This window comes from Podarcis melisellensis (assembly GCF_964234715.1).
Source record: "Podarcis melisellensis genome assembly, chromosome: Z".
Classification (NCBI taxonomy): Eukaryota; Metazoa; Chordata; class Lepidosauria; order Squamata; family Lacertidae; genus Podarcis; species Podarcis melisellensis.
In genome coordinates this window covers 1,294,520-1,318,514 of record NC_138547.1, presented here as the reverse complement: position 1 = coordinate 1,318,514, position 23,995 = coordinate 1,294,520, and the positions used below count along the sequence as shown (strand labels likewise).

At 45.6% G+C, this 23,995-nt stretch overlaps 1 protein-coding gene across 1 annotated transcript in view; it reads left to right on the top strand.

Annotated features, from left to right (window-relative positions):
* Window positions 1-22,942, top strand: part of LHX2 (LIM homeobox 2) — a 42,695-nt gene extending 19,753 nt beyond the window's left edge. The window contains exon 5 of the mRNA XM_081896555.1: window positions 22,038-22,942. Within this exon, the coding sequence (XP_081752681.1) occupies window positions 22,038-22,325 (288 nt within the window). The 3' untranslated portion in view covers window positions 22,326-22,942. The remainder of the gene's footprint in view (window positions 1-22,037) is intronic.
* Window positions 22,943-23,995: the final 1,053 nt, after the last annotated feature.

Genomic DNA, 23,995 nt, shown 5'->3' with positions numbered 1-23,995 from the left:
ACCTGCGTGGAACAGAAAATCCTGTCTCTTGGATTTGGAGACTCTCTCTGCCCTATTCCCACCAGTTTGCCTTCTGGATGATCGCCTCTCTGCACTGAAGCCCCCTCTGGCACTGGGGCTCCCCAGCTGCCTCCTCCTGCCCCCTAGGCCTAATTCGCCATCTCATGAGGCCCTTTTGCAAAGGGATTGTGGTGCTTAGGCTGCATTATATTTAGAAAAAATTATAAACTGGAAAAACCCCAAACATCTCCAAGCTGCGTACAAGTCCAAATGTATATAAAATGTGACTGACTCCCCACGAACCAATTAAAAACAAATATACATAAAATATTTTTTAAAAAGATAAAATCAATAGAGCAAACATTAGCTATGTCCTGGCTTTTGACAGCACCTTGACGGGCACCTGCCAGAGAGTCTGGTCTTAACTTTTGCCCTTCAGAATTCTCCCTCTCCTTTCCTCTACTGTCTGTGATGATGGCTGTCATTGTGTGCTGGAAAGCTCTTTCCAAGGGACATGGTGGTTTAGGTTGCGTCATTTTAGTTTTATTTATTCGTTTAGAAAATTTATAAAGCTGCATGCTCAAAAATAAATAAGGAAATCTCCGAGTAGTGTGCAAGCCCAGTTGTATACACAGCCGGGGACTCTGCCATCTCTATTGCCTCCCTGTCTTCCATAGTGTTGATGTTGCCAGGTACGGGAAGCAGGTTCTGGGGTGTTGAGTTCAAGTGACCCATCACCACAAAAGAATTAAGTCCTGCTAGAAGTTTTTGGGGGATGTGGGTGGTGCTGTGGACTTGCTGATCAGAAGGTCGGCGGTTCAAATCCCCACGACGGGGTGAGCTCCCGTTGCTCGGTCCCAGCTCCTGCCAACCTAGCAGTTCGAAAGCACGTCAAAGTGCAAGTAGATAAATAGGCACCGCTCCGGCGGGAAGGTAAACGGTGCTTCCGTGTGCTGCTCTGGTTCACCAGAAGCAGCTTAGTCCTGCTGGCCACATGACCCAGAAGCTGTATGCCGGCTCCCTCGGCCAGTAAAGCGAGATGAGCGCCGCAACCCCAGTGTCGGCTACGACTGGACCTAATGGTCAGGGGTCCCATTTACCCATTTTTAGAAGTTTCCTTTTGGCAGGGGTTGGGCTGATATGCACAAATATGTGACCACCTCACTTGCTTATGGTTGATATCACTTACGTAGAGTGTTTTATTTGGGGGGGGTGATGTGTTTAATTTGTTTTCTAGAATTTGAAGCTACAAGTTAAAAAGGAATTCCTGCTTCTGGTGATTTGCTGCTTCCTGTAATCCTTCCTGTATTCCTGGAGAGCTGTTGGTGCCAGTCAGTGTTGGGAATACTGGTATATCAGTGTTTTGGACTCCAGTATTTCTGTGCCCCCCAGCCAGTTTTCAGCACCAGGCTGGGTGCGTGTAAAGAAGTAGAGGCAGCCAGGTTTCTGAACACGTGCAGAGTGCCTTTGTTTCATGAGTGAGCCCAGTAGACCCACTGGAGGAGGTTAGGGACCTCCTGATCCACAGATTTCTGTGTTTTTAGAAGCAGCTGCTGAATTCTCTCTCCTGAGAGTGCGACCGTGGAAGACAGAAAGGCAGGATACAGATAACATGCTGATATGTTTAGATTAAGCTTGTAAAGTTGATACAGATAACAAATTAATAGTTAAATAACCATAATAAAGATGAGAGTTACAAATTGGAATATAAATAAGGATATAAGAAATGACAAACACAGGTGGAGGGAAGTCACGTAGGTGTAATATTTATGTTTGTATTTGTATTGTCGGTATTTGAATGGTTGTATTTGTAATGTTGTGTGTGCATTATTAATAAAAAAATAAAATTAAAAAAGAAAGAAAGAAAGACAGGAAAGGGCAGCATTTTGCCCAGTGGGATAAAAACTGGGTTGGTTAGGACAGGGCCTTCAGCCAGGCCAGTAGTGGAGCAGGGACATGACAGAGCGCCATTATTTATTCCACAGCAGGGGTGTGCATTTGCCAATGCTTGCATGCCCAGCAAGAGATAGAGAGAGAGAGAGCCCCCCCAACTAACTGTGTGGAAAGAGAGGTGAGTTGCATATATTAGCAAGGGTTAAAGCAAGCAAATAAAAGCGGCAAAGTCCTTTCAACAGGGACCAACCAGAATGCCCACAATATAGCGAGCAAGGTTCTGAGTCCAACAAAATTCTTCATCAGGTTAGATGCTAAGCAAAGTGCTGTGTGTGTGTGTGTGTGAGAGAGAGAGATTGAATAACTTCTGCACTTAGAAGGGGCATTATTATTACAGCATAAGCTTTCGTGGGCTAGTGGCCTGCTCCTCAGATGCATGCAGTGCCATTTTCACTTGTTAGAGGCATATACTCATTGGTATGTTAGAAACAGAAAACATGAGCTGTGAGGTGAGGGGGAAATGAAATGCAAACCCCGATAACTGGGTTAAACTGAAAACATATGTAAAATAGTTACTGTGGCCATTCATGAAGTGGCACTGACGATAACGCAGATATCTTGGCATTGGTCGATTGACTCCCCTCCTGTAGTAGGATTAAATCCTGTACTTTCTAATGAGTTTTCCACTGGGAGTTTCTGTTGGAAGTTCCTTTGCTCAGAAATGACTTCATAAAGATCCTGTGTGGTTGACATGTTCTGCTGCTTTCTGGCTATTACCCTCTCTTGTATCAGATGTGCGTCCATTTATTCTTTGGTGTGGAGAGTGTGACCAGATTGTCCTGTGTGGAATTTGGAAGGGAACTTCTGGCAGATGGTGGCGCACGGTGCCTGGAAGTTCTGATACATAGAGAAAAAGCAAGATGCAAACATAACAAATCCATACACTTGGATTCATTTACACTGACATTTTAGGGGATCAGGGGTGTGTGTGTTGCAATCGATTCTGTAGCACTGGGTACAGAAGGCAGCTAGCAAATCCAGAATATTCCTGTGTAATAATGTGTAGTATTAACAGCTGCATAATTATACAAACCTGGAGAAAGTATATTTACGGTTGCCTGTTAATGTATACACTGCACAGTATTCAGAACTTGAATTGCCTTGGCATAGAATTATGTTTTGTTTTGTACGTAAAGGAAACTCAGTCATCGTTTAGGGCAGTGGTTTAATGGGAAGACTCATAAACCCTTGTGCAAACCAGTCAGGGTGAATATGCATTGTTTCACTAAAAAATGGAAAAGATGCTCAACAAAGACCAGGCATAGTCTGACTTCCACAGAATTTTTGTGCAAGCCAACCAGGATGAAAGCTCAATAAACAGGTCACCTGGATGAACCAGACAAATAGATCAAAGTGTTCTGAAATTCGTTCTACAAATCTTAGCATTAAAATAAACAACAATTGCCACTTTCATGCTGCGTGGGAGACATGAAACTGACTTAGACTGATTGAGACCCCTAGTTCATCTTGGCTCTGACTGGCAGCAGCTGCCTCCACCATACCTCCTGCTGCTTAGATGCTTTCTGTTTGGAGGTCCCAGGGAATCAACCTGGCGCCTTCTGAATGCAAAGCAGATCCTCTGCTGCTGAGCCATGGCCCCTGTGAAGACCCCATTCCAGCAAGAAGCATCTAATGATTGCATTAAAGCGGTTTCTCCACTGCCTTTCCACTTCCTGCAGAAGTGCTCAAGGGGACTGACACACTGAAGCCCAACGACAGTCAGACCATGATGAAACAATTAACTAAAAGGCAACAAGCACTTCCCCAAGAAGCCGCAAAACATGTGAAGGACCCAAGCTTTATTTTATTTTTAAATTGCATTTTCATCCCACCTCCCCCACCCCCAAAGCTCACATTGTCTTACATGGTTCCCCTCCCCTCCCCCTTATCATGTAATCACCAAAACAACCTTGTGAGGCAGAACAAAAAAATTCCTTCCAGTAGCACCTTAAAGACCAACTAAGTTAGTTCTTGGTATGAGCTTTCGTGTGCATGCACACTTCTTCAGATACGTGTAACTGGCACAAGGTCACCCAAAGTGAGCTTCATAGCTGAGTTGGGGGGGATTTGAACCCTGAGCTCCCAGGTCCTAGGTAAAGTTAAAGGGACCCCTGACCATTAGGTCCAGTCGTGGCCGACTCGGGGGTTGTGGCGCTCATCTCGCTTTACTGGCCGAGGGAGCCAGCATACAGCTTCCGGGTCATGTGGCCAGCATGACTAAGCCGCTTCTGGCGAACCAGAGCAGCGCACGGAAATGCCGTTTACCTTCCCGCCGGAGTGGTACCTATTTATCTACTTGCACTTTGACGTGCTTTCGAACTGCTAGGTTGGCAGGAGCAGGGACCAAGCAACGGGAGCTCACCCCGTCGTGGGGATTCGAACCGCCGACCTTCTGATCAGCAAGTCCACAACACCACCCACATCCCAAAAAAACTTCTAGCAGGACTTAATTCTTTTGTACCTATTTATCTACTTGCACTTTGACGTGCTTTCGAACTGCTAGGTTGGCAGGAGCAGGGACCAAGCAACGGGAGCCCACCCTGTCACTGGGATTTGAACCGCTGACCTTCTGATCAGCAAGCCCTAGGCTCTGTGGTTTAACCCACAGTGCCACCCGCGTCCCTCCTAGGTCCTAGTCCAGCACTATAACCACTGGCCATCAAAAAAAGTGGCAACAGTGAGGTATCTAACACTAGGCATGGAATTCTTTGTTTACTTAATGGAGGTAGGGGTTGTTGTTGAAGGGTCTTGATGGTGCAGACCTCTCATTGATAGCCTAGGAAGTGTCCCCTGTCCCCCCCAGTCCCTGCTGGCCAGCAAACCAAAGAGTATTTCCCAAGCCCTGCCTGCAGATGACAGGGATCTAACCTGTGGCCTCCTGTGTTCAAGGCAGCAGCTCAGGGCTACAAGGTTTATCAGGGTTGAGAGAGTCTTCTGTGGGGAGATTGGCAACCTTCAGCCTTTCCAGACTATGAGAGAGACCCAGGTAATACAGCAGCCAGCCTTGAGTTGAAAGGGCTCTGTGGTTATTTTAAATAAAAACATGCAAATCTTTGAAAATATTCACATCTGGTAGGTTTGCAAATGATGAAGAGTTTGCTTTGTGCTTTTTGCTTGGAATCAATTGGGTCTTGGAGCATGTTGATAATGACAATGGCTATCAGAGGCAGGATGTAATTGTTTTGGGATTTTTCAGCAGGGAAGCCTGGGAACGTTTCGGCTGGAGGCTCCGGGGATGTTTTGGCCCGGGGGGCTGGGCTCTGATTGGTTCAGTTTGGAGCAGGCTTAAGAAGCCTAGTCCAAACAGTTGGAGGTATGTGGGTCTCCCTGACAAACAAGGCAATAAAGCCGCCAGTCATCAGATGTCCTTGCAATATCTTAAGCAGAGCCGGCTGCATCTGGGGAGTGCCCTATCTAGTCCCACATCGTGTTCTCACAGTGACCAAAGAGGCGCCTCTGGGAAACTGAAAGGAGGACCTGAGAGCAAGGTCACTCTCCCTCTCCTGTGCCAGTTTCTAGCAGCTGGTATTCAGAAGCACGGCTGCTTCCGGCTGTGGAGGCAGAGAGAGCAACAATGGCCAAAAGCCCTTGATAGCAAGTCCATTGTGTACTTATGGTCACCTTTAGCAAAAAGGACATGGCAGTACAGTCATCCCTCGGGCTGAAGTAGCTTCAGGTTGAGAGCTTTTGGGTTGCGCTCCACGGCGACTTGGAAGTAACAGCTCATGCATGCGCAGACGGTCAAAATGATGTCACGCACATGCGCGGAAGCGGCGAAACGCGATCCATGCATGTGCAGACGCACAGTTGTGGGTTGCGTTCGCTTCAGGATTCAAATGGGGCTCTGGAACAGATCCCATTCGCATCCTGAGGTAGCACTGTATAGAGCTGGAAATGAAAGAGGAAAAGATAACCGGAAGGATTAGCAACTGGAACACCTTCCTTGCTTGGAGAGGCTCAGCACCGAATCACAGAATTGTCAAGTGGGAAGGAATCCCCAAGGGACATTTAACCCCAACATGCAGGAATCACAGATAAATAATCCTTCACAGGGTAGCCATCCAATCTCTGCTTTAAAATCTCCAGTGAAAGAGAGTATTCCAGCTTTGGGAAACTGTTTAGTTTAGAGGGGGGAGGCAATTAAAGGGGAAGCATATTTGAACTGTAAGGTTCTGCTTCGCTTTCTCTCTCAAAGGAACATAAGAAGAACTCCTGCTGGGTCAACAGGAGATCTGTCTGGTCCAGCATCCTGTTCTCTCACTGGCCCACCAGACAGGGCCGGCCCACCCCACCCATGAAGCATGGTCCACAGGGGCAGCAGAACTGTCTTCTAAGGCAGGCACGTCCAGCTCCCAAGAGACTGGGATCTACTCCCAGTATTAAAAAACTGGCAGTGATCTACCCATTGGCATTGGAGGGAGGAGGAGTATACGTGGGGTGGGTGGATTGCCCAGAGTTGCTGAGCTTTTCCCCCATAACTTTTTCTACAGGATAAGGATCTACCAGGATCAGCTGGGGATCTACTGGTAGATTGTGATCTACTGGTTGGACATCCCTGCTCTAAGGGAGACATCCTTGTGTGTCATGCTGCTGTTAAGGCCGGGAGCAGCACCAGGCAACAACGTTAAGCCTAAAAATTACAAGATTTGGGGCAAACATTTCACAAAATGTCTTTATGTAGTTCATTGAGAAAATTAATGTAAATAAACAAATTGTCCCTGCAAACAACAGAGCCTTTGATTCCAAGCGTCATAAGGATGTCCTGTTATTGCTCAGCAGATAAGTGCAGCAAAGAAGTAAGAATTTAAATAAAAATCATAATGCAAAACAAAATATACTAAATCTCCCCAAAAACCCAGTTTACTTCAAGATGTTATTTATTCACTTTCTTATTAGCTTCTTCTCTATCCTACTTTATTCCATCATGGAACCCAAGGCAGTGTACAGGTGTGGCTCCCAGGTGACCATCCAACCCAGGCACTGACCACTCCTGAACCTTCTCGGCTTTAGCAAGGTGATGGTTTTAGGTAGCTACTCTGGGGTGTTCCTAAGCGGAGCAGAGAGGCCTTCTCAGTGGATATTCTTTGGATGCTGAATTTTATATTATTTGGACACCGGCCAGAGTTTGCAAGGGGTGCATGGCAAAATGTGTAGTCAGATGGGGCGGAATGTGTTTACAATTTCAGGATAGTGGATGCTGTGACTTATTCCTTCATTCTCTCCTGTTTTGCTTCCTTGTTTCTTGTCTAGAAAGAAAGACAGGGTACACATATGAAATAATAAACCAGTTACACCACCAAGGCAATTATTTTCTCTTCAAGGATTTCTGTTTCGTACAATTCTGTGGTGTCCTCTTTTCTTTCATATATTTCCCAATGAAGATGCATATTTCTTTGTGAACGGAAAGGAGATTTCAGGGGGCCAAAAGTTGTTCTGTATCTCCCCCCCTCTGATAGTTTGTGACTCCAGAATTGTATGGGGAGTTTTTCTGAAATAATAATATGTTGGTCTCTGTTCATAATCCCATGAGTTGGTGAGGCTCCTTTGACAACAAGAAACCGAGCCATTAGAATCCTTGGCCCAGTCCTGTGGAATTGCTCTGCTGACAGAGATTTGGCAAGCGTCTTCTGTGCCAACCTTTTAAATGCCTGCAGAAAACTTTAACATTCTGTTAGGCTTATGCACATAATGGAGAATATATATTTGCATAATAGTTAGCTGATTTTGGATTTTAAAAACGCTATTAGGTTTTTATTGCATGGTTTTACATATACGGTAAATGTTGCAATCTGTTCTGATATGTTTTATGAATAGCACTATATATTTCATAGATATGGAAATAAATGTTGTTTTTCGTTGTTGCTTTTTTAAAAATGCAAGCCAATGCCCCTTTGGGAGTTAGGGTGCTTCTGCCCATCAGTGCACGGTGGATGAGGAGCAGCTTCATGTTTGCACTTCATGTGGTGAACAATGACACCCTCACCATAATGCTGTCGTGTATCATTTCCCCCATTCATTCTGGACCTACCCAGGGGGCTCTTCAGGCTTTCAATATTTGAAGGAGAGTTTCAAATGCAAACTGGAAATTTTAGGTTTGTGGATTTTAAGTGTTTATCCCAGTGAAGCAAACTCACTGCTAACAAAATAATAATAATTCCTGGAATTTTTGATGGGGGAGTGCATTGAAAAAAGTGGAATGAAAGAATGACTAAAGATAAAGCATGTTAAAAAAATCCTGCCAGCAAATCAGGCAGAAGCTCATTGTCCTATAACTGCCTCATAAACAAAACAGAATGAGCACTCAATAGAGCCTGGAACCCCCCCCCCCATCTAACCACCATGTGAACTTTGTGCAAGCAAAAGTCTAGAGGAGCCCTGTTTCTGCAGAAAACCCCATAAATCAAAAAGCTGTGGAACTAGTAGCCCGGATTAATATTTGTCAGGGATTGGGATATGGGACGGCACTTTGACACATAAAGCTTTAATGTGTGAGTGGTCCTGAGTCTGCCATGAACTGCTGTGTGCAACTGTCTCCAGACCCCCCCCCCCCACTGTCCTGCCCATTCTGTATTGCTGCTCCTTACCAGAGGTGATGTCCGTCACTGTTAAATGCTCAAGATTTCTAAGGGAGAGTTGCAGCTGTTGTCTCTTCTACTGCACTCCTTTTCTGCAGCAGGATTCACACAAATATTTGGGCATCCGTAGTGTAGAAAAGGGGGAGGTGCTCAAGAGAGCCTCTCCAGCTCCCTTTCTGGTCTCACTGCTGCAGAACAGCTCTGCAATGCATTCCCGTCACCACCACCTCTTTGGGTCACCTGCAGTCCTAGAAAATGGGGGACATCTAGGGATGTCCAATTAAAAATTAGATGTAGGGATTCTGGATCTGTGAGCCTTGCCTCTCCATGCAATGTCTTGCAATTTACTCTGAGCGCAAGGCCAGCGTTGCATCTCTGCTTCTCCATGAGAATAGAAAAAACAACAACCTGGCTTTATGCACTCTGATCTTAGAACACTGAACGTGTGGATTTCCGTACTCCCGGAGCTGGCATCTTACACAGACTTTGCTAGTCTAACTGTGAATTTTATTAAAGACAAAAGGAAGCAGGGGAAACAGGCAAAAGGTCAAGAGAGATTACAAAATAAACCAGAGCACTATGGTTATAAAATGTGACAAATCTTGGCCTGTTCACCAACAATACAGTATTTCTGGTCTACTTCTACCCAGGCAGCGAGTGAGTCCTCAGAAAAACTTTTGATAAAGTCCTTCACAATAAGTAAACCTAGCAGTCATGAGATATGAGGATCAGAAACTGAGGCTATATAACTTATTCGTAAATGCTTTGCCCAGGGGCATTTGGCTGCTGCCTTTATCACACACCTTTAGGTGTCAGGCAAAAACATTCCTCTTCAATCAGGTCTTTGGCTGATTAATATCCTACTTTTAAATGGGTTTGTGGAAAGAGGTATGTGTGGGGGTACTGTTTTGTTTTTTCTTGATTTTTTAAAAATATTGTATTTAAATCTTGCATTTTTATGTTGTGAAATCTACCCTGAGATATACGGATGAAGAGTGGTATGCTTAACAAACAAACAAACAAACAAACAAACAATTAAATAACCAACCAATCAATCTGATGTCAGGGGTGGCCAAGTCTGTAGATGACTCAAAAATTATTTAGGATTGCAAAATCCATTACTGGATGGTGGAGCTCTCCAAATGGATGTCTCCATACTGGGAATATTGCAAATGAGGAAGAATAGGGGTAGCTAACTTGTAGCCCTCCAGATGTTCGTGAACCTTGACTTCCATGGAGATGTAGGCCAACAACTAATCCAGAATGCGGCAGCTAGGCTGGGGACTGGGAGCGGCCGCCGAGACCACATAACACCGGTCTTGAAAGGCCTACATTGGCTTCCCAGTAGGTTTCTGAGCACAATTCGAAGTGTTGGTGCTGACCTTGAAAGCCATAAATGGCCTCGGTCCAATATACCTGAAGGAGCGTCTCCACCCCCATCGTTCAGCCCAGACACTGAGGTCCAGCGCCAAGGGCCTGGAAGGATGTTGCGGAAGGATGTGTTTATAATTGCCTGCATAAGCTTGGTGGAATTTTTATCCAGCTGGCATTGATACAGAAGGCTGACTCTCTAGTGGCAGACTGTTCCACAGGACTAGCCCAATGACACTACAGGCTGGTTTATTCTTGTTTTCAAATGAGCCTCACCAACTCGAGGAGCAGACAGTGACACTCCTGCAGATGATCTCAGTGGTGGAGCTGGAATGTAAGAGTGTGGTCAGCCCAGTCCCGGCGGTCCCGTGGACCTCAATTGCATAGGGCTTTGTGAATAAGTACAAGAACTTTGGACCTGGCTCAGTAGTTAAGTGGGCAGCCAGTGTGGACGCTTGTGTTATGTTTCCGAGCACAATTCAAAGTTGGTGCTGACCTTTAATGCCCTAAACGGCCTCAGTCCAGTAATCCTGAAGGAGCGTCTCCACCCCCATTGTTCTGCCCGGACACTGAGGTCCAGTGCTGAGGGCCTTCTGGTGGTTCCCTGCCTGCGAGAAGCCAAGTTACAGGGAACCAGGCAGAGGGCCTTCTTGGCAGTGGCACCCGCCATGTGGAACACCCTCCCACCAGATGTCAAAGAGAAAAATAACTACCAAACTTTTAGAAGACATCTGAAGGCAGCCCTCTTTAGGGAAGCTTTTAATGTTTGATGCATTATGGTATTTCAATATTTTGTTGGAAGCCGCCCAGAGTGGCTGGGGAAACCCAACCAGATGGGCGGGGTATAAATAATAAAAATAAATTATTATTATTATTGTTATTATTAACAACAACATCTGGAGGACTTTGAATTTCTCACCTCTGGGCATTGGGAGAAGTTTTAAAAAGTTGAAGGGGTGGGAATCAATCAAGATAGAAATTTATAAAATGACATTTGATGTGAGGAAAGTTAACAGAGAAGGTTCTCCACCCCCCACCCTGTTTTCCCCATAATACAAGAATTCAGGATCACCCAAAGAAATAGTTTGTTTATGGAATTTCCTCTTGCAGAATATTGCAAAATGGCAGCTGCTATCTCTTCATTTCCACTGCAATCCTGGTGGAATGAACTCCGGTCCCCAAGTGTGCCATCTATCTTGTCATGCCAGTCTGACCAAGATTCTGTCAGCTGACCCCACCTCTGGGCCAATCCTGGTGCACCTGGCCCTATAAAACCCTTTCCTCTCTCAGATGATTCTTCCAGCCTCCTGCGCCCTCTGCTTGGGTGTTGGCTTCCATCCTGACCTTTGTCTTCCTCCGGCCCTCAGAAGCTTTTATCCTGCTCTGAACCCTGACCCAGGCCTCATCCTGCCTTGTGCTGGACCCAGGGCCAGATTTAGGTTTGGTGAGGCCCTCAGCTACTGAAGGTAATGGGGCCTTTATATGTCCAGCTGTCCTTTGCCAACAACAATTGCCGCTGCTTTTTGTGTTGAATATATTCTATATGGTAATTTATGGACCAAATAGATATCTAAAGCCATCTTATTATTATTTTTTATCTTATATTTTGGAAATGTACATCCAGTTTTTTCCTTTAATTTTTTGGGGGCCCCCCAAGAGGGTGGGGCCCTAAGCTATAGCTTGTTTAGCGTATATGTAAATCCGTCATGCTCACATCTGCCCCATGCTGAGGCCTGACACTGTATAAAATGGGCTGCAGGAGAGACAGACCTTTGGTCTGATCTGGTACAGCCTCTTCTGTTTATGCCTGTGGGATAGTTCAGTTGGTAGAACATGAGACTCTTAATGCCAGGATCAGGGGTTTGATCCCCATGTAGGACAGAAAGATTCCTGCATCGCAAGCGGTTGCGCTAGATGACCCTGGCGCTCCCTTCCAATTTTATGATTGGATTGACATACGGTGAGAGCCAGTGTGGTGTAGTGGTAAGAGTGTTGTAATGGGGAGAGTGAGTAAAGGGTAAAGGGACCCCTGACCATTAGGTCCAGTTGTGGCCAATTCTGGGGTTGCAGCGCTCATCTCGCTTTACTGGCTGAGGGAGCCGGCATACAGCTTCCGGGTCATGTGGCCAGCATGACTAAGCCGCTTCTGGCGAACCGGAGCAGCGCACGGAAACACCGTTTACCTTCCCACCGGAGTGGTACCTATTTATCTACTTGCACTTTGAGGTGCTTTTGAACTGCTAGGTGGGCAGGAGCAGGGACTGAGCAACGGGAGCTCACCCCGTCGTGGGGATTCGAACCGCCGACCTTCTGATTGGCAAGTCCTAGGCTCTGTGGTTTAACCCACAGCGCCACCCGCATCCCCAGGGGAGAGTCAGACCCAGGTTCAAATCCCCCCCCCCCAGCCCTGAAGCTCCTTGGGTGACCTTGGGTCAGTCCTGCTCTCTCAGCCTAACCCCCCTCACAGGGTTCTTGTGAGGATAAAATGGGGAGAGGGAGGAACTGTGTATGCCACTTTGAGCTCCCTGAAGGAAAAGTGAGATAGAAAGATAATTATAAAATAGAACAACAGCCTGGCTGCTGGATGAGTTTAGTTCAGCATCCTGTTCCTTACTCACAGTGGCCAGCCAGGCAGCTATGCAAAGCATGAAGGCCGGGCTCGAGTGCGAGAGCACAGGACCCTCTTGTGCCTCCTGGCAAGTGGCATCCTTCTGGTACTGGAGCCAGCACACAGCCATCGCGATTGCTAGCCATGGGTAGTTACTGCTGGCGGTCACCACTTTCTCCTGTGGGAGGGAGTTCCCCAGTCTAAACTGTGTGCTGCATGAAAAGTCTTGAATCTTCCATCATTCAGCTGGATCTGGTGTTATGAGAGAGATAGGAAAAGGTTTGTGGAGCCACTTTCTCCTCATTGTGTGTAATTTTATGCACGTCCATCATTCCCCCTCTTCCTTGCTTTTTCTCGAAACTAAAAACCTCACGTATCGCAACAGTTCTTCATAGGGTCTCACTTCTTGAGGCTGAACTTTTCTGAATCTTTTCATTTTTTTAAAAGCGTTTATTAATTTTCCAATAAGAACATCTAATTAACATATCAAATCAAATCAAATTAAAAAAAAAGTCCAATTGTCTTCCAAATTATGATAATTTTGGTTTTGGCTTCCCACGGTCTTCCAAATTATGATAATTTTGGTTTTGGCTTCCCACGGTCTGAATGTCGAAGCACTTTCAACATCATAGTCCTGCCTCTCATCATCATCGATGTTTTTCATAATTCCATATCTGATTTTTTCCTCCACGTTTTGACTCTAGTTCTGCAATCCTCATTCATGTCAGAAAACAGATACTTTTTTTTCCTATGGAGTGCAGATTTGTCCGTATATTGTACTCTTTCAGCTGTTGTTTTTTTCATCGCACCGCTTCTTTAATTGCATCCAATTCCAGAGTTCTGTCCAGCTCTTTGAAAGTTGTTATTTTGGCAGCTCCCAGATCGTTAATCTTTCCCGTCCAGGTGTTATCAACTTTTCTGAATCTTTTCAAACTCTGCAGTTTCCTTTCTGAGGCAAGCTGACCTGAACTGAACAAAAGCTATTTGTATAAAGGCATCATGATATCGGCAGTTTAGTTTTCAGACCCTTTTCTGATTACACCTAGCATGGAATCTGCCTTTTCCACAGCTGCTGCACATTGAGTCAAAATATTCATCGAACTAGTGGGTTTTCTTGCTGTGGCAGCAAAAACAGCACCTTTAAGACTTAACAGAATTATTGTGGAATAGGTTTTTGTGGCCTAATACCCGCATGATCAAGTGCATGGAAATGCTTAGAAACTTTTAGGGCCTGGTGAGAAGCTCTGGAGCTGTTGAAGTGACCTGGTGTTCATTTTACTAGTCCAGGAAGGCTTTGTGCTGGCAGCTGAGGCTCTAGGGGAGCTGTTGTGTCAGTGGTGAAGCCTGCTAGACTTGCATCGGAGCTGGAGGCTCCACTGCTTAGTTTTTATTATTAATTCTTTTATTTGCAAATTTGACAAAGAAAGAAAGCTAAATAAGAAACTTATAATAATCCTAATAATAATACTGATGCTGATGTATGTTTTAATCTTCAAGTTTATTGCTGATTTTATTTTATTTTTTGGAAATTTTAAAGAGCTGTCTTTCCTGATGATTTTATTGTTCTTTTTGTAAATTGTTAGGTGATTTTTTTACAATCACATGGAGTAAATTGAATGATAATAATAATAATATACGGATAATACTAACTTAAACAACAACAAAAGCCACCAACTGTTCACGTTACGGATACAGTAACCACAAGTGCATTCATCTTAAATTCAATATTAATACAGGTAGTACCTTGGATCATTGTGTAATAGAAGATGGACACCTGTCCTTCCAGGCTCAAAGTATAACTCGCTTAGCAACCATAAGGGCTTGCAAAGTCCGCACTTATTGTCTTGCTGTTAATCCCCATTAGCACAGGAATATAATTTAAAAGTGTACACCTGCAATTATCAAGGGTTTTGCCAGTGCAAAATTGGCAAATAGAACAACCTCAGGCCAGAAGGAATGTGTCATGTGTTTGCGCTTTCTCAGCATTACACTTCCAACATCTGTCTATATTGGACACTGCCTTCTTAAGCAAACATTGTGGCTCCACCCCTGCCTGGTTCTCAGCCAGGTCCTGTTTCAGGCAGGTCTTTGCCCCCCTCCCCCAAGAAGCCTCTGGCCGGGCACTTTGCCAGCAGCCCTGACACTCTGCCTTGGCTTGCAGCCTCTTTTCTTCCTATAGTCCTGGGGTGAAGAACTGGTGTGTGGGTGTCTCACAGCTGGCCATGAATCCAGGCATCAAGACCTCTGGTCCTGGGCCAGGGATGTCAGGATCCAACAGTTCCTCCGGTTTTGCTGACAGTGTGGCTGGAGGGAGATCTGCTGAGGGGTCCTGGTCCCCTTGGTCTTCTGAGTGGAGGTCTAAGCAGGGCTGAATCCTGACCTTTGCTCCAAGCTCACAGCATCCTATTCTGGGCACCTGCAGGGATGGCGCTACAGCAGGTGAGGGGGCAGGTCAGCAACTCTTTCCTTTGGCATGCCAAAACAGGGCCTTGGAGGCTCTGGCACCAGGAACCCACTGCCAGAGCACCCTGTTTGAGACCTCCCAGCGCTTTACCAATGCTCTTCACTGCAGATCATTCCAGGCCTCTCCAGTGGTGTAGTGTGTGGAGGCACTGGGGTGGTTGCACGAGGTGCAAAATTTGTAGGGGTGCAAGTTGGGCAACAAATGCGTCCCTACCCCCAAGCCTCAGCCACTCCTGCAGCGACCTGCCTTTCGTCCCCGACTGCTGAAGAAGGAAATGTCAGCATCTCTCCTTTCAGCTCAAGAGGCGGCTGTGAGTGAGCCCCACGTTTGGCAGCTGAAGTTTTAAACAGGGGCATTCCCGCCATAGGCCAGCTGGAGAAGCACTCTCACTATTTGCAGGGACCAGGCAAGCCTTGCACTCTAGCTGAGGTCAGTCCCTGGGCTGGACGCAGCATCTTCGGGGTAAGGAGAGGCGTTGGCCTCTCAGCCCCTGCAGGCACCTCCAAAAAGTGGGTTGGGGGAGATTGTGTTTCAGATTGTCTAGGGCTCCAGAGATGCTTGGATCGGGGCTCCTCTGAATGCCCCTGCCAAGTCTGAAGGCGCAGAGCAACGTAGAGTTTCTCATTATGGTACCAGGGTAGCGCTTTGTCTATTGTAGAAGTGTTTGCTACATTCCAAGGCATTTGGTTTCTGGGCAGGGGCACAGCCAAGATTTTTCTTGGGGGGGGGCAGGCCTTTTGTTAGGGGGGTGCAGAACGTCATTTAGCTCAGCATTTTTATTGATTTAGGTGGGGGCAGCTGTCCCTTCCTGCCCCCCTGGCGACACCCATGTTTCAGGCCAGGAAAAGATGAGAGTGATCGCCTTTTCTCCACCGCACCTGGAATGTGTCTCATTTTTTGCCACCACCCTAATAAGAGAGCTTTTGCCTACGGGCCTGTGAGCTGCCCACTTTGCCACTCACCTGCTTACCCTGGCATCTCATCACATGATGGGATTTCCCTCAGCCTGCTTAAGCACCATCAGTTTTTTAAACTGAGGGTTTAGTAGAACATCTCAGTAATAGTATTGTTACTTGAAGGTGGGACTCTGTCCTGCAGCCGTCCTTTGTGCCTTAAGACAGTTGCCCCACCAACTGGGGATGAAATGCTTTGGGGTATATTGCTGCAGAAGTAGTAATTTATTACGGTCCAGGCCCCGGGCATTCTCTTCCCATTGCTAATGCAGTGACTGATAGCTGTAGAATATGCAGCAGGATTAGCAATCAAAATAGGCATCTTCTTCCTTGAGGATAAAAGGCTGTGGCTTCATTTCAACCTTTGAATAAATATTTTGTTCATTGTGGGTTTGGTAATTGAGGCTAACCAGATCTCATTTAGAAGTGTATTAATGGTGTTTTGCTGTTGGATATGTGCCAGTTTTGGTTGATAGATTCTTGCTGTGGTAGTTAAATGCCCTCTATTTCAGGTGCCTGGATAGCTTTCACAGGTATGAGGAAACAGAAGAGAGGACACTTTTGGGGTATGCAAATTCATCTGTGCCCAAAGTGGTTTTGCAGGAGTCCAGTGGAGCACTGCTGTGCTGCTACCTTCCCAACAGCAGCTTCTGCAGAAAAAGGGCAGCGGTGAGGCAGGATTGTCTGGAAGGACTAGACTGGTTCTGCTGGTGCATCTGTGTAGCCCCAGCTTTGCCCCTGCTGTGGTAATTGGCATAAGGCAGAAATTACAAAATGTACAATACAGATGAATATGCTTTACCAGCCATTTGCTTTCTTGCAAATCCAGACATTGTTGGATACTGAAAAAGATGATTTTATCATTGAACAAATTCAGCAAGCATGTGCTAAGTATACAGAGTTTAATGCTGCAGCTATGATTGCTGGGAAAATAATACTAATACTAATACTACTACTACTACTACTACTACTACTACTACTACTAATAATAATAATAAATTATTTATACCCCGCCGATCTGGCTGGGTTTCCCCAGCCACTCTGGGTGGCTCCCAGCAGAACAGTAAAAGCATGATAAAACATCAAACATTAAAAACTTTCCTAAATTGCCTTTGGCACCATATTGTCTTGTATAAGGAAGATTACTAACTGGACAGCTTTAGATTTGCTTTAGTGGGTGTACAAGTGAAAGCTTGACTAAAGTGACATTAAGAATCTTTTTAACTATCACTGTTATAAGTGCCAGTTGTTAAAGAAGTTCCTCAAAACTTAATAAAAACGTATCAGAGATCTACAATGAGCCAAGAAAGACTGAGTAACATAGCAATACTGTCAACTGAGAGAGATTTCAATGTAGATTTCAATACCAGTATTTAAAAATTTGCAAAAAATTAAAAGCAGGTGGTTCTAAATCACTTTTAATATACTAGCATTTAATGCATTTTTACTTCAATAACATCAGTATTTTCTTAAAATACATGTGCTGGGGGGTGGGGGGGGGTAAGGGGTTCGATACTGGACTGCAGGGAGGCAGTCAAGGAGTGCCAATGGTCCGTGGGTTAGGGGGATCAATACTTGCCTTGCCCTGGGTGCTAGCAACCCACACTATGCCACTGTGCCAGAACTTTTGAAACACTGATCCAGCTACTCTTGTCTGCTTGACAAAACCTTCCACCCCAGCTTTATTGATGAACACAATTATTATTAAGTGGTCAGAGTCATGTCCAGAAGTTCTCACTGAGTGGGAATGGGGCTTTTGTGAGCTCAGAGCTACTGCGTGAAGAGCTGCTTGGAGCCAGAACTCCTTGGGAACTTAGGGCCTGGAGACGGAAAGGACTGACAGACTGACAGCTCTTTCTTGATTCTGTGGCCAGTCCTGAGTGGCTGCTCTTAGTTGGCAAAGCGATTTGCCATGCTAATTCTGCTAATGGCGTCACATCCAGTTATGTCCAAACTGCCTCCCTAGAGAAGCCAGACTGGCTCCCTCCTTGCTGTCCTTCCACCGGCGACTGAAGACTGCTTTATTCTGACAGGCCTTTCAGAAACGACTGCCTTTTAAGGAAATGGCTTTTAATAGTGCCGTGCTGTTTTTATTATCTGTATTTCAACAAATTTGTTTATATTGTTTTAATTCTGTTAAACTTTTTGATAGTTATCATTTATATGTATTTAGCTTTTTGTATTTTGTCTGTGTTGTTTTTAATTTGCATAGGCAGCCATGAGCCCTGGTCTGGGGAAAAGGTGGGATATTTGTAATAAAAATTAACGCAACCCTTGAGCAGCCGAAATCCAACTTTTCCCTGACCTGCCAGGAAGCTTCCGGGATGCTGAAGTATCCGGGTTTTGGGAGTGTGAGGAAGCGAGTAAGTTTACAAAACTGAAACTTACATGGAATCAGTGGAAGGGCACCACAGGATCGGAGCCTCTGGATTAGTTTGACCCAACACCACTTAGGGCTGGTTCACAAGTTCATCACTTGAGATTTTGGTCAACAAGAACTGGGCCTCCATAAGGGCATAACAACAACAACAATAATAATTCTAGTATTTATACCCTGCCCATTTGGCTTGGTGGCTCCCGCTGCTCTAGGCGGCTTCCAACACAAATAAAAGCACAATAAAACATCAGACATTAAAAACTTCCCTATACAGAAGTTTATTTCCTTGACATTGGCATAGGAGGGCATTCCACAGGGTGGGCAGCACTGCAGAGAAGACCTTCTGCCTGTTTCCCTGTAACTTCACTTCTCACAATGTGGGAACTGCGGAGCTGGACCTCAGTGTCCGGGTAGAACGATGGGGGTGGAGATGCTCCTTCAGATATACTGGACCAAGGCCGTTTAGGGCTTTCAAAGTCAGCATCAACACTTTGAATTGTGCTTGGAAACGTACTGGGAGCCAGTGTAGGTCTTTCAAGACTGGTGTTATGTGGTCTCGGCGGCTGCTCCCAGTCACCAGTCTAGCTGCCGCATTCTGGATTAGTTGTAGTTTCCTGGTCACCTTCAAAGGTAGCCCCATGTAGGGTAATGCTGAGCTAAATAATATTTATTCCGTGTCTCGTCTTTAGTGCAGTTCTTTGTGCTACATGGAAGACTGTATATGAAAGACTGCATTCCCTCATATGAAGTGGCCTGTGCTCTGAGATCTTCAGGGAGGTCCTTCTCTCACTCCTGCCACCCTCACAGGCATGCTTTGGGGGTGACATGGTAGAGGACCTTCTCGGTAGCTGCCCCCGACCTTGGAAATCCTTCCCTAGAGAAGCCAGATTGGCTTCCTCCTTGCTGTCCTTCCGCCAGGAAGTGAAGACTGTTTCATTTCAACAGGCTTTTGGGAACTGACTGCTTTAATGAAAGGGCTGGTGCTGTGCTGTTTTTATTGTAATTATTTCTATGGTTTTAATAGGTTTTATGTATGTGTGTAGTTCTAACCATTTTTACTTTTTTTTAACAATTTCATTAAACAGTTTCATTTTTATCTGTAAGTTCCCTTCAGTCCCATCAGGGAAAGAGGTGCGGTAACAGCAACAACAACAACAACATGGACTGCTAGAAGGAGCCCATTGGAGGACTAAGAAGGGGGAATCTAAGTATTCTTCCCAATCAAACAACTGTAATTTTTCAGGAAATGAAATGGGTGTTGGATATGTTCCTGCCATAAACACATCTTTATCAGCCTGACGTGTGTGTGTGGGGGGGGGGGATGTTTTACCCCCGTAAAGCTTTGCATGATTTCCCCTACAAGTCGTTAATCAGGGTGACTTGCACATCTCTCTTTGTTTCTCTTCTTTCCACAAAGTGGGCCACATCCAGGCCAGGAACCCAGAAACCCAGACCTCCTGCCTCCCCTATTGTTTTGTTTCTTGCTTTAAGGCTGACTCAGAAGAGACAGAGTTGTGAATGGACAGAACACCCCCAGGATTGTGTACCTTGGGCAGCCAAATGTGAAAGTCTTTTCCCAGCTTCCTTTTCCTTCCCTCTGATAAATAAGCAACTTACTCGTTTTAAAACATGACTTCCCTGAAGCCTGCATGTACCATAAATCTAATAATAATAATAATAGTAGAAAGAACACATGACCTCAATATTTCAAGGACTGCCCCTCTCTATATGAACCTCCCTGAACCCTGTGATGGTCGCCTGAAGCCCTTCTTCACGTGCCTCCTCCATGAGAGGTCTAGAGGGGGACAATACAAGAACGACCCTTTTCTATTTATGGGATGCTCTTCCCAAGAAGGACCGCCTGGCTGCATTATTATACTCCCTTAGGCACCAGGGGCAAAGGTTTTTCTCCAGCCAGGCCTTTGGCTGACCAACATCCTATATCCTTTGAAATGGGTTTGTGGGAGGGAGGGGTTATGAGTTTGTTCTGTTCTTGTTCTCCTTTTTATGTATTTTCTGTTTTCATCTTGTGTTTTTATGCTGTGAACCCCCCGGAGATCTTTGGATGAAGGGTGGTATATCCACATCTCATTTTTTTAAAAGGCCTGAAGCATGAGGCTTAAGAGACTTTTGAGCCTGTCTTCTGCTCTCTGCTTGAATATGTGATTGTTGTCAGCGAAGGCAAGAGATTATTTATTACGCAGAGCATTTGTTCTGGGCCCTTCAGCCAAAAAGGCTCCCAGAGTGGCTTACATGAAATCAAAACAAGACACTCCCTATCTGCAGGCTTACATTCGAATAAACAAACAAACAAAAATACAACACACAAGGGGGAAGGGGGAAGAGGAAAGCCAAAACTGTTCTTGTGTTGATCAGCTGGCAGGAGGTACCTGGTAGACCTTGGCCTCCATCAAAGCAGGTGGAGCGAGTCTCCTGCTTCGTATCTCTCCCATGGAGGCAGCCTGACAGGGTGGCCGCCTCCAGGGGAAAGTTGTGGGGAGAGCAGGCCGGGTGGAGCTGAGCTGTCATGGCAAAACCGATGGAGGTTGTTTGTACTATGGAACTTGCTCCCACAGGAAGTGGCCATGGCCTCTAGCCTGGATGGCTTTAGAAAAGCATTAGGGAAATTGATGGAGGAGAGGGCTATCCATGATGACTTCACTCTGCCTTCTCAACTGGAGCCAGCAATGACTTCCCCACAATGGGCATCTGATGGGCCCGGGGGGGGGGGACAGAATGCTGGACTAGATGGGCCGTCGGCCTGATCCGGCAGGCTCTTCTTAGGTACTTACGTTTCCTGGGAAACATGGCTTTGGATTTAAACACAATAATGAAAACCAATCAATCAGTAACGTCTTTTCTCCTGTGCATCAATGCGCTTAGACAAGGACACAAGCAGTTTTGGTCAGCCAGGTGAAACTGTGAGCACTTTTGTTCTTGAATCACAATGTGCAGTTTTCCCCACAGGGAGGCCAAGATATTTTCCCCTTCCAACTCGTACAATCTTACTATTTTTATTATAATTATCGTTAATTTATTATTGTGCATACAGTTGCAAGGTGTTTGGGTGTCTCTGTCTTAAGTTCTGCTGAAGAGTAGACTGATGGAAGTGAATGGACCTAAGTTAGTCATGCCCATTTAATTCAGTGGGTCTACTCTGGGTAAAAGGTAGTTGGATACAACGTATCATTTTTCTGAGCTATTTATTTTTTATTAAAAATTCATCCTGCCTTCCTGGCGTCCATGCACTATTCAGGATGGCTTGTGACACTTCAAAACAATTAAAATGTATTATAAATTAGGGTCTCGCCCCCCAAAAAATTAAAAATACATACAATGCGGAGCATTAGGGATGCATTTAAAAACTGACAGTGGAAAAGATTAGAGGTAGAAATGACCACCAGAGGTAAGAATTAGCAGGCAAAAGCCTGCCCGTATAAAAATGTATTTTCCAGCCAGCAAAAGAGAACCATGGAAGGGGCAAGTTGTTCCACAATACTGATGCTTAACAAGAGCACACGGTAGTGAAATATTACAAATTGCAAGGAATAATAACTATGAATATATATTTCAATATTTTATTTCGTCTTGTTTTGAAAATGCTTTATTCCGCATTGTAAATGTATATTTTTCATGCTTACCAATTGGGGCTTTGAAATGAAACCACCCACTGATAGTCCCCCCCCACCCTCTCTCTCTCCCTCTTCACCCCCACCCTCCTCTTGACTGGTTGTAGGTCTGGTTCCAAAATGCACGTGCTAAATTCAGACGGAACCTCTTACGCCAAGAGAACACAGGGGTGGACAAGACGTCTGACTCGACTCTCCAGGCCGGAACGCCTTCGGGCCCTGCTTCCGAAATCTCCAACACCTCCATGAGCCCGTCCAGCACCCCCACTACCTTAACGGACTTGACAAACCCCAGTATGCCATCAGTCACCTCGGTCTTGACCTCGGTGCCTGGGGGCTTGGAGGTCCACGAATCTCGGAGCCCTTCACAGACAACACTCACAAATCTTTTCTGATGACTCTCTCCCTTCCTTCATCCCTCCCTTCTTCTTTTTTTTTTCCTTTGAAAAAGAAATTACTCTTAGTTGAGTTCCAAGCGTATTTTTACTAGAGACTTTCTCACAGCTGGGCTAGCCACAGCGTAGGGTATTTCTGAGGAGAAGGAGAACAGCAGCACGGTTCGGTCTGGTGTGACGGTCGCAGGGCGGACGGAGGATTCACTTGGAAGAGCAACTTGCCACACAACATTTGTGTCAATGTACAGTTTTGTGGACTGGGCGAGGGAAACAGCAATTAATTTAAGTTGGCTAAAGCTTCTGTAATTTTCAAAGACTGCCATGTGCCTTATATACTGTTCTCCCATCCTTTGGATCACACCCATGCCCTCCACCCACGCCCATCTCCTTTTTTCCTCTCTGTGTATTTATGACCAGGGCAAAGAACAAACAAACACAAAGAAGAAGAAGAAGAAAAAATAAATGAAAAAAAAATGTTAATAAGAGTTTTGTTACTTTGAATTAGTCCTAAGCTCTTCATTGATTGTTCTGATGTTTTAGAATTTTAAAAGTGAAAAGTCTGTTCAGCTATCAGAATTTGTAAAAATCTAACCAGTAATAAAACCACTTAAAGGAAACTGGTTCATGTTGGTTACTGTTGTGAATGCCAGGAGCCCCAGCCTGAGATGCCGGGCCCATTAAGAGAGCCTTCCATAACATGGTGTCCTCCAGATGTTTTGGATTTCAACTCTCATCAGCCTGGCAGTTGTAGTTCAAAACATCTGGAGGGCATCAGGCTGGCGAAGGCTACCTGTGTATGAGTGTGTGTGTGTGCAAATTCCTGTAGGTTGGCAGGGAGGGAGGAGTGGAGGAAGGATGGATCCCTTTCAAAACCTCCCATTGGCAAGACCAACATGGTGGCTAAATGGAGGAGTATATAACGGCCTTGATGATGGTCCATCAAATGGCCTCTGACTTTCAAAATACAGCCAAGATGGCTGTGTACTACCTCCACTGTCAGAGGCAGTGATGCTTCTGAACACTAGTTGCTGGAAACCACAGAAGAGGAGAGGGCTCATGTGGTCAGATCCTGCCTGATGGTTGCCCATTAGGGCATCTGGTTGGACACTGTGAGAACAGGATGGTGGACTGGATGGGACATGGGCCTGAACAAACAGGGCTCTTATTCTGTTCAGACACACAGCATTTTCACATACACACCCCGAATAAACATGGCAGGGGCATGAGCCAAGTTCAGTAAATAGGTCAGTTCTCCCCAACGGGAAAGGCTTTTGGATGAGAAAAATTTTTTTTGCCTGCCATGCAGAGAAAGTTGCAAGGCTGACCATGCCTATGGGTGCCCTCCAGATGTTGATGGACTCCAACTCCCATGGCCAAGGGGGTCAGGAATGATGGTGACTGTGCTTCTGAGCTAGGTGAGTCAATGTCCCAACTCTGTTTGAGTCAGGTTCCTGTGTACCCCCCCCACGCCCCCCTGCAGCAGTTTCTGCACCATTTCCCAGATGGAAACAGAGACCCTCTTGTGTGGTCATCCCTTTTGCCATGACAAGGATCACTGACTGAATGCCTCCACTTATTAGTTGCATTTATATCCCACTTTCTCCCCCAGAGGCTAAAGGTGGGCTGCCTGGTTCTCCCCTCCTTGTTTAATCCCCAAAACAACACTGTTG